The 12,641-nt window shown below is 43.0% G+C and overlaps 1 protein-coding gene across 1 annotated transcript in view; it reads left to right on the top strand.

Annotated features, from left to right (window-relative positions):
• LOC311146112 (tubulin polyglutamylase TTLL5-like) overlaps positions 1-12,640 on the top strand; it is a 91,557-nt gene extending 78,917 nt beyond the window's left edge. The window contains exons 32-33 of the mRNA XM_084182581.1: positions 1,934-2,019; positions 12,192-12,640. Coding sequence (XP_084038707.1) covers positions 1,934-2,019; positions 12,192-12,244 — 139 coding nt within the window. The 3' untranslated portion in view covers positions 12,245-12,640. The remainder of the gene's footprint in view (positions 1-1,933; positions 2,020-12,191) is intronic.
• Position 12,641: the final 1 nt, after the last annotated feature.

The raw sequence follows: 12,641 nt of genomic DNA, 5'->3' as shown, positions 1-12,641 counted from the left end.
AAAGACTTGTCAGCACATTTGTCAGAATTAGTTTCTGTCTCATTATATGTTAATTGATGAGAGAGAAGACCAAAAGAATGTGAATGGACCACACTGAAGCTTAGTTTCACAACAATGACTGCTTCTGAGATATCCTAAGAAGAAACCAAGGCATCAAGACTTGTCTATGGCTGTGGACAACGTCAATCAAATTCTAAACTTCACCCATACCCTAATGCTCATGCTTTTCTGGATAACCAAATTGCTACTGTAGCTGTGGCATACAGTAGGGCAGGACCCTAGAGTGTTGATTGGCTTAACATGGTTGCCAACTTAGACTGTTCACTATGGTCTCAGAATGGGTATGACTTCAGTTACAAATTTGAAAGCAATTTGTAAAACAAATAAATGATTGTGTTTGTGAGGCTTGGCGGGTTTTGCAGCTGTAGCTACGGAAACCCAGGCTGTCATATGGCATTCTTAATAGGGTGACAATTACAGCAGAACCATTACTGTCAGACTGGTTGCTGCCTTCACTGTCTATTAGTCAGCTGTAGGAACGGCTTGATACTATAAACACATCACGCTGCCAAAACTCTTGTTTATAAATGAACACTAATCCCCCTCGTTGGTTAGACGTCCAGATAACACAAAGAAACACACAACCATAGGTAACCATGTTCCTATATTTCATAGTCTATCTGGGGAACTCCACTCAAGCCCCTCTCAAAGAAAAAGCTTCTTACAAGGCTTTACATTTATGTACTAAACTTCTAACTGTGGGTGCATACTCCATGCAGAGATACGTGTTCAATATATTAAGCCCTTCCGTACTGCGGCGTTTGCCGGTCTACACCTTATGACGTGGAGAAGTGAGAGACTGTTGACAAAGAAAGTGATATGAAGAACCCAGAGGTCAAGCTTTCTCCAAATATTAAAGGGTTGCTTCCTGTAGAGTTATGCCACACTTTTAAGTGGGCCAGTCCTATTTGTGGTTGTTAATGGTGTGAAGGAACAACTGTGCAGCCCCTACAAAGAAGCAGTGTGTGCCCTCATTACCTTAATGCTGCTTTGGCAAGCCACTGTTATGGGGCGAGAGGTTAACACCAGCTAAGCTTTATTTATTGTTCCCCAAAAAATGCTTAACACATTTAATGTATCGAGTTACAGGCTTGTTGGCCCCTGCTTTACGGCCTTATTCCACCCGTAATGATTTAGTCTGAGAAGCTGTATACACACATTGTCCCTGTGTAGTCTGTTTCTGTGAGAGCCAGTGTTGTGTGTTCTGGTAAGATGCAGTGCCCTATACACGTTGGGAGTACTTGCTGGATAGAAGTTGTATTGGCCACCCATTTCATGAAACATTCAGTATCTGTCACAATGGGACCTGTCCTCATGACTTTTCTATTTAAAAACAGAGGTCATTCCACAAATGACCCAGCTGGCACCACAAACGTATCAGCTAATCGAACGGTATCAGCTAACCAACCGTATCAGCTAACCCTACAACGTACGTGTTCTGTTGGAGCGTCAGTGTTGAGGAAAACGTCATCCAGGACAGCTACTATGGTAGAGGAATGTGTCCCATCCCTCTGCAATAGGTCATGAAAAGCACTCAGTAAACACTAAACCTCTTGGAGTGTCAAGAGACCCCCACAAGCCCCTATGGACAGCACACAGCAAACCACCACACTTTACATTTTTCCTGCCTGGTGCACACAATGTATCCATAGTCGTAATAGGAGTCAGTGATCCCTATGTCACTACTGTAACTCTGTAAGATAATTTGCCGTCACAATGCTCTTACAATAAGAGTGAAGAGCACTACAGTATATCAGTGGAACCCTCCAGGACAGTGAATGTGGAACAGTATGGTTTGTTTTTGCCCTATCGCTCTGTATCTCTCTGGGTAATGTACAGGAGTCACTCACTCTTATCTTGTCTCTGCCCACAGACAGACCTCATCAGAAGGCCTAGCCAATGGAGCTCTGACGTCCAACTCGCAGCATGTGGTCTACGAGGCCGTGTGCGGGAAAGCAGGTGGGTCTGACAGTCCACAGCCACACACACGCTCCCCTCCCTGTCTGTCGCTTGCCCACTGATGCTGTAGTCCTTGGGCAGATGGTGTGTCCTCTCCATGCCAGTGTCAGTGATCACAGCCAGGCATAGTGACCATTCTTCCATTGAGGACTGATCAACACCATTTGGATATTTTTATCCTGTTTGGCCTGACTGCTTCAGACCGTATCTGCAAGCAATGACAAGAGTATGGCTATTGCAAGGCTCTTCCCAGTGTGCACAATTCCAGGCCTGACGGGTCTGTTGCAAAAGATTTAGGGGCCATATCTGACCGTGTGTAAATACTTAATTAGGTTTCCACTACGATGGTGATCTGCTGTTTGATCAGATAGGCTCCATGTATCTAACTATAGAGGTCAGATGACTGCTAGCGGATAAAGGGGCATTAGTGTGATGGCCATCTCTCTTTTGTAATGGGATACAGTGGTGGGAAATAGACACAGTTTGGGCATTCCCAGCTGTTGGCTGTGCTTCCCATCCTAATCGCTGCCCAGCCACCTAAATCCCTGGCCAGTTGTGCCCTAGAAATCACACACAAGACTGAGCAGGTCTTCCATAGGAAAACACGGTTTGTGCATTGTGGTCTCATTGTGGTATTAATTCCTAGCATTTTGTTATTTTATTGCTGTTATATTAACATTATTCAATTTAAATTGACGTCGGCAAATCTTACATTTTGTTACTTATACCTTTTTAGAGTGTGTATCTACTGCCTTCTCATCCTGCAGTTGCACAATTCTTTCCACCCTGGAACCTGAGAAAGGGACTGGTGGAACTGTTGAGTTTTATTGCAGTAACAGTGATATTAAGCAGTTTTAGCGGATGCACATCTGTTTGTCTGATCAGGGCCTTTTTCCATAGTCCTTCTATACGTTAACATTAGTGTATCACACCATTCATCATGTGAGCGTCACACTTGAGCCGACCCAGAGAAACCCAGATCAGCCTGTATCTGTCCAAACGGAGCTCGAAAAAGACAGCAGCTATGCACCAACCCAAAAATGTGTGCCACCAGAACATTTATTTTCTCTCTGATTTTCTCTCTTCAAAGTATGAAGGTTGGCGTAGGTTAACAAACATCTTATAAAGTCATCAATAACTGTAACTGGATCCGTGGGGAGCAGCTCCTGAATTTCATGAATGCATTTTTTCCATCATTTAGGGCACCGGGTTGGGGGAGATGCTTGGCTCCTCACATACAACGTGAAAGCAGTTAGCTAGGGAGAGAAAGAAAAAAAAAACTTCAGTACCAAACCATTCAACAAGCCAGCCCAGGACCAGGTTTAGCCATGCATTGAGAATGGAGCAGTCCTGAGGCCAGCTTTGTTTTTCGAGTGGACATAGCTTTGTGGGGCTTAGGAACGGTGCCTGCCCAGTGTCCCTTTGTAGTGAGGTGACTGGCCTCCTCTGATCCACTCTGACAGGGAGTTAGAATGGGTCCAAACAGACAGCATTCTCTCTGATCAGCTGTCAGCCAATATTAATCACACACTCGCTCTCACTCTCTTTCCTCTCTCTCTCTCTCTCTCTCTCTCTCTCACTTTCCCCTCTTTCTCTCTCTCTCTCGCACTCATTCTCTCAACCCCCACACTCTCTCGTGCTTTCTCCCCAAATGAGGACCTATCAAAGCTTATGAAAATATTTATACCTATTGGTCCCAAATGGTCTTTCTCTCTTGAAGTGGGTGGTGCTACACAGAAGGCAGCTGAGGGGAGATTTATTGTATTCTGTTTGAGAAGGAAATGAATGCTGCTCTTGTGTCGTTTTAGTGGGAGATTGATCATGTACAGAGCTATAGTTTTGCCATTTAGTTTTTGCTTAGCTAGCTGGGTTTTTCCACAGTTTTGCTTTGCTGACACTTTGCACTTGAAGAGAATTCTAAGTGAACCAAGTAAAGACGTATCACTCTCATTCTTCTTTTGTCCAATTCAGAAAAATCCTGCTTTCTCACAGTAATCTAGTGTTCTTTATCAGTCTGTCTCTGGTTGGTGGCTTTGTTTCATTAGTGTTTGTTTCTGATTTTGGATTCTGCATTACTGGGGAATATTAGCCTTTCTCTCTTTCTTCTGCTGAGCTAGAGAAAGCTGCTTCCAGCGGTCATGTCATCGGATTGGAAGTCGTTTTCCAGCTCCGTCAGGCCCCACGGTGTAAAAGAGCACCAAAATAAACAGTCTGCCGAGAGGGAATGAAAGGGAATACTGTTTGGGAGCACAAACACAGCAGCTCGACCTGTACTTGGAATTCCTTTTCTACTGGATGCCTGGCGCTGTGCCAGGCAATATGCAAGGGGTGAGGGGACAGCAGGAAAGGGGCTGCTGCCCAGTGGCTGCCTGGGCGGCTCCACTGATACCTGCCTTGGCCATGAAAAGTAACACCCGCACCATGACAGTGTGCCAGCAGATTCCTCTCGTTCTCTCCATTGGTTTTGCAAGTTCCTCTGAAACTTTTTAGTTCAGTTTAGTTTAGACCATTCCTCTTTACCAAACTGTTTCAGTTCAGCAATATTCTTGGGATTACTGGTGTGAACCGCTCTCTTGAGGTCATGCCACAGCATCTCAATTGGGTTGAGGTCAGGACTCTGACTGGGCCACTCCGGAAGGCGTTTTCCAACCTACACTGTGAATGTTTAAATAATGTATTCAATATAGACAAGAAAAATACATTAATTAGTGTGTTATTAGCTTAAGCACACTGTGTTTGTCTGTTGTTGTGACTTAGATGAAGAGCAGATCAAATTTCATGACCAATTTATGCAGGAATCCAATTAATTCCAAAGGGTTCACATACATTTTCTTGTCACTGTATAACTTGTATTATCATCAGATGAATGGCAAGTAGAAGTAATCAACATTTTAAAATGAATAGATTTGGTAGACAGTTTCATTATTTTGACCTCCCCACAGTTCATTGGAAGAGGAAGTGTAAACTCTAACATACAGTGCCTTCAGAAAGTATTCATACCCCTTGACTTATTCCACATTTTGATGTTACAGCCTGAATAAAAAATATATATATCTCACCCATCTACACACTACCCCATAATGACAAAGTGAAAACATGTTTTTAGAAATGTTTGCAAAGTTATTGAAAATGAAATACAGAAATATCTAATTGACATACAGTGGGGGGAAAAAAGTATTTAGTCAAATCAAATCAAATCAAATTTTATTGGTCACATGCGCCGAATACAACAGGTGCAGACATTACAGTGAAATGCTTACTTACAGCCCTTAACCAACAGTGCATTTATTTTAAACAAAAAAAGTAAAAATAAAACAACAACAAAAAAAGTGTTGAGAAAAAAAAGAGCAGAAGTAAAATAAAGTGACAGTAGGGAGGCTATATATACAGGGGGGTACCGTTGCAGAGTCAATGTGCGGGGGCACCGGCTAGTTGAGGTAATATGTACATGTGGGTAGAGTTAAAGTGACTATGCATAAATACTTAACAGAGTAGCAGCAGCGTAAAAAGGATGGGGTGGGGGGGGCAGTGCAAATAGTCCGGGTAGCCATGATTAGCTGTTCAGGAGTCTTATGGCTTGGGGGTAGAAGCTGTTGAGAAGTCTTTTGGACCTAGACTTGGCACTCCGGTACCGCTTGCCGTGCGTGACTAGGGTGGCTGACTAGGGTGGCTGGAGTGCGTGACTAGGGTGCGTGACTAGGGTGGCTGGAGTCTTTGACAATTTTGAGGGCCTTCCTCTGACACCGCCTGGTATAGAGGTCCTGGATGGCAGGAAGCTTTGCCCCAGTGATGTACTGGGCCGTACGCACTACCCTCTGTAGTGCCTTGCGGTCGGAGGCCAAGCAGTTGCCATACCAGGCGGTGATGCAACCAGTCAGGATGCTCTCTATGGTGAAGCTGTATAATTTTTTTCAGCCACCAATTGTGAAAGTTCTCCCACTTAAAAAGATGAGAGAGGCCTGTAATTTTCATCATAGGTACACGTCAACTATGACAGACAAAATGAGAAAAAAATATCCTGAAAATCACATTGTAGGACTTTTAATGAATTTATTTGCAAATTATGGTGGAAAATAAGTATTTGGTCAATAACAAAAGTTTCTCAATACTTTGTTATATACCCTTTGTTGGCAATGACACAGGTCAAACGTTTTCTGTAAGTCTTCACAAGGTTTTCACACACTGTTGCTGGTATTTTGGCCCATTCCTCCATGCAGATCTCCTCTAGAGCAGTGATGTTTTGGGGCTGTTGCTGGGCAACACGGACTTTCAACTCCCTCCAAAGATTTTCTATGGGGTTGAGATCTGGAGACTGGCTAGGCCACTCCAGGACCTTGAAATGCTTCTTACGAAGCCACTCCTTCGTTGCCCGGGCGGTGTGTTTGGGATCATTGTCATGCTGAAAGACCCAGCCACGTTTCATCTTCAATGCCCTTGCTGATGGAAGGAGGTTTTCACTCAAAATCTCACGATACATGGCCCCATTCATTATTTCCTTTACACTGATCAGTCGTCCTGGTCCCTTTGCAGAAAAACAGCCCCCATGCTTCACAATAGGTATGGTGTTCTTTGGATGCAACTCAGCATTCTTTGTCCTCCAAACACGACGAGTTGAGTTTTTACCTCTTCTGGATCATCCAAATGCACTCTAGCAAACTTCAGACGGGCCTGGACATGTACTGGCTTAAGCAGGGGGACACGTCTGGCACTGCAGGATTTGAGTCCCTGGCGGTGTAGTGTGTTACTGATGGTAGGCTTTGTTACTTTGGTCCCGGCTCTCTGCAGGTCATTCACTAGGTCCCCCCGTGTGGTTCTGGGATTTTTGCTCACCGTTCTTGTGATCATTTTGACCCCACGGGGTGAGATCTTGCGTGGAGCCCCAGATCGAGGGAGATTATCAGTGGTCTTGTATGTCTTCCATTTCCTAATAATTGCTCCCACAGTTGATTTCTTCAAACCAAGCTTCTTACCTATTGCAGATTCAGTCTTCCCAGCCTGGTGCAGGTCTACAATTTTGTTGGAGTTTGGAGTGTGACTGTTTGAGGTTGTGGACAGGTGTCTTTTATACTGATAACAAGTTCAAACAGGTGCCATTAATACAGGTAACGAGTGGAGGACAGAGGAGCCTCTTAAAGAAGAAGTTACAGGTCTGTGAGAGCCAGAAATCTTGCTTGTTTGTAGGTGACCAAATACTTATTTTCCACCATAATTTGCAAATAAATTCATTAAAAATCCTACAATGTGATTTTCTGGATTTTTTCCCCTCAATTTGTCTGTCATAGTTGACGTGTACCTATGATCAAAATTGCAGGCCTCTCTCATCTTTTTAAGTGGGAGAACTTGCACAATTGGTGGCTGACTAAATACTTTTTTTCCCCACTGTAAGTATTCACACCCGAGTCATTACTTTGTAGAAGCACTTTTGGCGGCAATTACAGCTTTCAGCCGTTTTGGGTATGTCTGTATCAGTTTTGCACATCTGGATTTGGGGATTTTCTCCCAATCTTTCTTGCAGATTTTCTCATGCTCTGTTAAGTTAGATGGGGAGCGGTGGTGGACAGCAATCTTCAAGTCTGGGGTTTGGATGGGTGTTGCTTTGGCTGTATGCTTGGGGTTATTGTCCTGTTGGAATGTAAATCTTCACCCCAGTCTAAGGTTGTTTGCACTCTGAAGCATTTTCTCATAAAGGAATTGCCTGTATTTGGCTCCATTCATTGTTCCCTCTATCCTTAACCAGTCTCCCAGTCTCTGCGGCTGAAAAGCATCCCCATAGCATGATGCTGCCACCATATTGGTGAAGTGCTGTAGAGACTATTGTCCTTCTGGCAGGTTCTCCCATCTCAGCCAAGGAACTCTGTAGTTCTGTCAGAGTGGTCATTGGGTTCTTGGTCACCTCCCTGACCAAGGTTCTTCTTGCTCAGTTTGGTCGGACGGCCAGCTCTAGTCTGGGTAGTTTCATCTTTTTTCAATTTCCTAATGATGGAGACCACTCTGTTCTTGGAAAATTTCAACACTCTAGAAATTGTTTTATACCCTTCCCAAGACACAGTATATGCCTCATCACAATTCTACCTGAGAGATCTACGGACAGTTCCTTGGACTTCATGGTATAGTTTCTGCTCTGACATGCACTGTCAACTGTGGGACCTTATAGACAAGTGTGTTTCTTTCTAAATCATGTCCAAACAATTGAATTGGCCACAGGTGGACTCCAATCAATTTGTAGTGACATCTCAAGGATGATCAAAGGAAATTGGATGCACCTGCGCTCAATTTGGTGTGTCATAGCAAAGGGGTGTGAATACGTTCAGTGCCTTCAGAAAGTATTCACACCCTTTGACTTTTTCCACATTTTGTTGTGTTACAGCCTGAATTTAAAATTGATTAAATTGAGATGTTGTGTCATTGGCTTGCACACAATACCCCATAATGTAAAAGTGGAATTATGTTTTTTATTTTATTATTTAAAACAAATTAATAAAACATGAAAAGCAGAAATGTCTTGAGTCAATAAATATTCAACCCCTTGTTGTGCCAAGCCTAAATAAGTTCAGGAGTAAAAATGTGCTTAACAAGTCACATAATAGATTTTATGGATTACAGATGTGAGTCTTTCTGGGTACGTCTCTAAGAGCTTTGCACACCTGGATTGTACAATATTTGCGCATTTATTATTTTAAAAATTATTCAAGCTCTGTCAAGTTGGTTGTTGATCATTGCTAGACAGCCATTTTCAAGTCTTGCCATAGATCTTCAAGACGATTTTAAATCAAAACTGTAACTAGGCCTCTCAGGAACATACAATGTCGTCTTGGTAAGCAACTCCAGTGTATATTTGGCCTTGTGTTTTAGGTTATTGTCCTGCTGAAAGGTGAATTTGTCTCCCAGTGTCTGTTGAAAGCAGACTGAACCAGGTTTTCCTCTAGGATTTTGCCTGTGCTTAGCTCTATTCTGTTTCTTTTTATCCTAAAATTCTCCCTAGTCCTTGCCGATGACAAGCATATCCATAACATGATGCAGCCACCACCATGCTTGAAAATATGAAGAGTGGTACTCAGTGATGTTGTGTTGGATTTGCCTCAAACATAATGCTTTGTATTCAGTACATAAAGTTAATTTCTTTGCCACATTTTTAGCAGTTTTACTTTAGGGCCTTATTTCAAACAGGATGCATGTTTTGGAATATTTTTAATTGGTACAGGCGTCCTTCTTTTAACTCTATCATTTAGGTTAGTATTGGGGAGTAACTACAATGTTGTTGATCCAGCCTCAGTTTTCTCCGATCACAGCCATTAAACTCTAACTGTTTTAAAGTCACCATTGGCTTCATGGTGAAATCCCTGAGCGGTTTCTTTCCTCTACGGCAACTGAGTTAGGAAGGACGCCTGTATGTTTGCAGTCACTTTAACTCTACCCACATGTACATATTACCTCAATTACCTCGACTAACCGGTGCCCCCGCACATTGTCTCTGTACCGGTACCCGCGGTATATAGCCTCCCTACTGTTATTAATTTTACTGCTGCTCTTTAATTATTATTATTATTTTTGTTTTTACTTATCTATTTTTTACTTAACCAACAATGCAGTTTTTAAGAAAATAAAAAGTGTTAAGGGCTTGTAAGTAAGCATTTCACTGTAATGTCTACACCTGTTGTATTCGGCGCATGTGGCAAATAAAATTTGATTTGATGGGTGTAATGATACACCATCCCAAAGTGTAATTAATAACTTCACCATGCTCAAAGGGATATTCAATGCCTGCTTTTTTAATTTCTAAACATTTCTAAAAACATAATTCCACTTTGACATTATAGGCCACTGACACAACATCTAAATGTAATCCATTTTAAATTCAGGCTGTAACACAACAAAATGTGAAAAGGTCAAGGGGTGTGAATACTTTCTGAAGGCAGTATATACAGTGCATTCAGAAAGTATTCAGACCCCTTGACATTTACCACATTTTGTTACGTTACAGCCTTAATCTAAAATAGATTAAAGAAATAAAAATCCTCATCAATCTACACACAATACCCCATAATGACAAAACCAAAACAGGTTTTTTTCTAATAAAAACAGAAATACCACCAATCAGGCCTTTATGGTAGAGTGGCCAGATGGAAGCCACTCCTCAGTAAAAGGCACATGACAGCCCGCTTGGAGTTTGCCAAAAGGCACCTAAAGGACTCTCAGGCCATAAGAAACAAGATTCTCTGGTCTGATGAAACCAAGATTGAACTCTTTGGCCTGAATGCCAAGCGTCACGTCTGGAGGAAACCTAGCATCATTCCTACGGTGAAGCATGGTGGTGGCAGCGTCATGCTGTGGGGATGTTTTTCAGCGGCAGGGACCGGGAGACTAGTTAGGGTTGAGGGAAAGATGTACGGAGCAAAGTACAGAGAGATCTTTGATGAAAACCTGCTCCAGAGCGCTCTGGACCTCCGATTGGGGCGAAGATTCACCTTCCAACAGGACAACTACCATAAGCACACAGCCAAGACAACGCAGGAGTGGCTTCGGGACAAGTTTCTAAATGCCCTTGAGTGGCCCAGCCAGAGCCCGGACTTGAACCCGATCTAACATCTCTGGAGAGACCTGAAAATAGCTGTGCAGCAACGCTCCCCATCCAACCTGACAGAGCTTGAGAGGATCTGCAGAGAAGAATCGGAGAAACTCCCCAAATACAGGTGTGCCAAACTTGTAGTGTCATACCCAAGAAGACTCAAGGCTGTAATCGCTGCCAAAGGTGCTTCAACAAAGTACTGAGTAAAGGGTCTGAATACTTATGTAAATGTGATATTTCATTTGTTTTAGTTTTTTTGCACAAATTTCTAAAAACCAGTTTTTGCTTTGTCATTATGGGGTATTGTGTGTGTAGATTGATGAGGGGGGGAAAAAACAATTTAATCCATTTTAGAATAAGGCTGTAACGTAACAAAATGTGGAAAAGTCAAGGGGTCTGAATATTTTCTGACTGCACTGTATATAGTTCAATATCTTTTCTGCATGCTTTCTATCTGGTTTTGGTCATTTAAGTTGAGACTGTTTTTCCATCCCAAAAATTACCACTTACACGGCCCGCCTAAGAATTTTCTATACAGAAAAACCCTGTAATTAGCTCTAATGACTGTAATTTTCTCCATATTAAAGGGATAGTTCAACATTTTGGCAATGAACCATTTATCTACTTCCCGAGAGTTGGATGAACAGGAACAGCTAGCATACTAACTGTTCCTCTAGACTTCCAGTTTTATTTAACCCTTATTTTACCAGGTAAGTTGACTGAGAATACGTTCTCATTTACAGCAACGAGCTGGGGAATAGTTACAGGAGAGAGGAATAAGCCAATTGGAAGCTGGGGATGATTAAGTGGCCATGATGGTATGAGGGCCAGATTGGGAATTTAGCCAAGACACCGGGGTTAACACCCCTACACAATAAGTGCCATGGGATCTTTAGTGACCACAGAGAGTCAGGACACCTGTTTAACAGCCCTGGGATATTTGTTTTTAGACCAGAGGAAAGAGTGCCTCCTACTGGCCCTCCAACACCACCTCCAGCAGCGTCTGGTCTCCCATCCAGGGACCAACCAGGACCAACCCTGCTCAACTTCAGAGGCAAGCCAGCAGTGGTATGCTGCTAGCACTAGTTAGTGTACGCACGTGAAACTACCTCTAACTTCCTTCATACTGGATGCAGAGACATAAAAAGTATATCCACGTTAGTATTCTGTTGCAGCTAGCGATATTCATAAAATTCAAATTTTTCACATAACAAAATCCAACAAATATTTTCCCAAAAGATGATAATACTAAAAATCGCAGACCCCGTGCAGTACCTCCGCAGACCCCAGTTTCAAAACCCCTGATCTAGCATAATTTTGCAACCGTTAGCAAAATAAAATTCCATATAGAACTTTTAAAGTTTGGCTCAACTCCTCACAATATTTGTATTTGCCATTGACTCCAAATGCTCATTTTTTTAAAGTGTAAGATGCACCAGTCAGCACTATGGAGTACTTTCTTCCCCAGCTTCTGCCCTGAACTGTTCCCACAGTAGGATAGTTTCTAACTACTGCACACTGAAGATCCGGCCTTGAAATCACAACATTCGATGTTCACCCCAATGTAGTTATTTTATTAATCTCAGTTATCCTCTTTCCTCTGCAGGTCTTTCTGTGTACAGCAAACTGTTTCAGGGCCAGGGGTCCAAGCTCAGATGACAGAGAGCGAACCAGAGAGAGGACGGGAGCAACGGCACACCATCTTGCCGACAGAGGTGTCTCTGCATGTGACCACAGGTGCATGCTGGGTAGGAAACAACTTAAGGATCCCACTGCTGAGACAGTATGTCTGACATCACACCAGGCCCTGTTACTGTTTCTATGTGATGGAGACATGCAAGAGGATAGCCTGCCCTTTCAGGAATCCCTGGGCCTGACACAGGTCGGGATCTGTTGCACAGCCCAAGACTTTCCAGTGGCTTTCTGTATCACCCCACTCCCCCAGCCCCAACTCCATAACCCCTATCGCAGCAGTTGTCATCCCTCATTCTCCCATGCTGTCTGTCTGTCTATGCCATGGAAAGACTTCAGTGACAGACACCCAGCAACAGCTGGT

The sequence above is a fragment of the Coregonus lavaretus genome (assembly GCF_964263955.1).
Source record: "Coregonus lavaretus genome assembly, chromosome: 18".
Classification (NCBI taxonomy): domain Eukaryota; kingdom Metazoa; phylum Chordata; class Actinopteri; order Salmoniformes; family Salmonidae; genus Coregonus; species Coregonus lavaretus.
The sequence above is the reverse complement of the archived record's forward strand: the minus strand, read 5'-3'. Positions and strand labels throughout refer to the sequence as shown.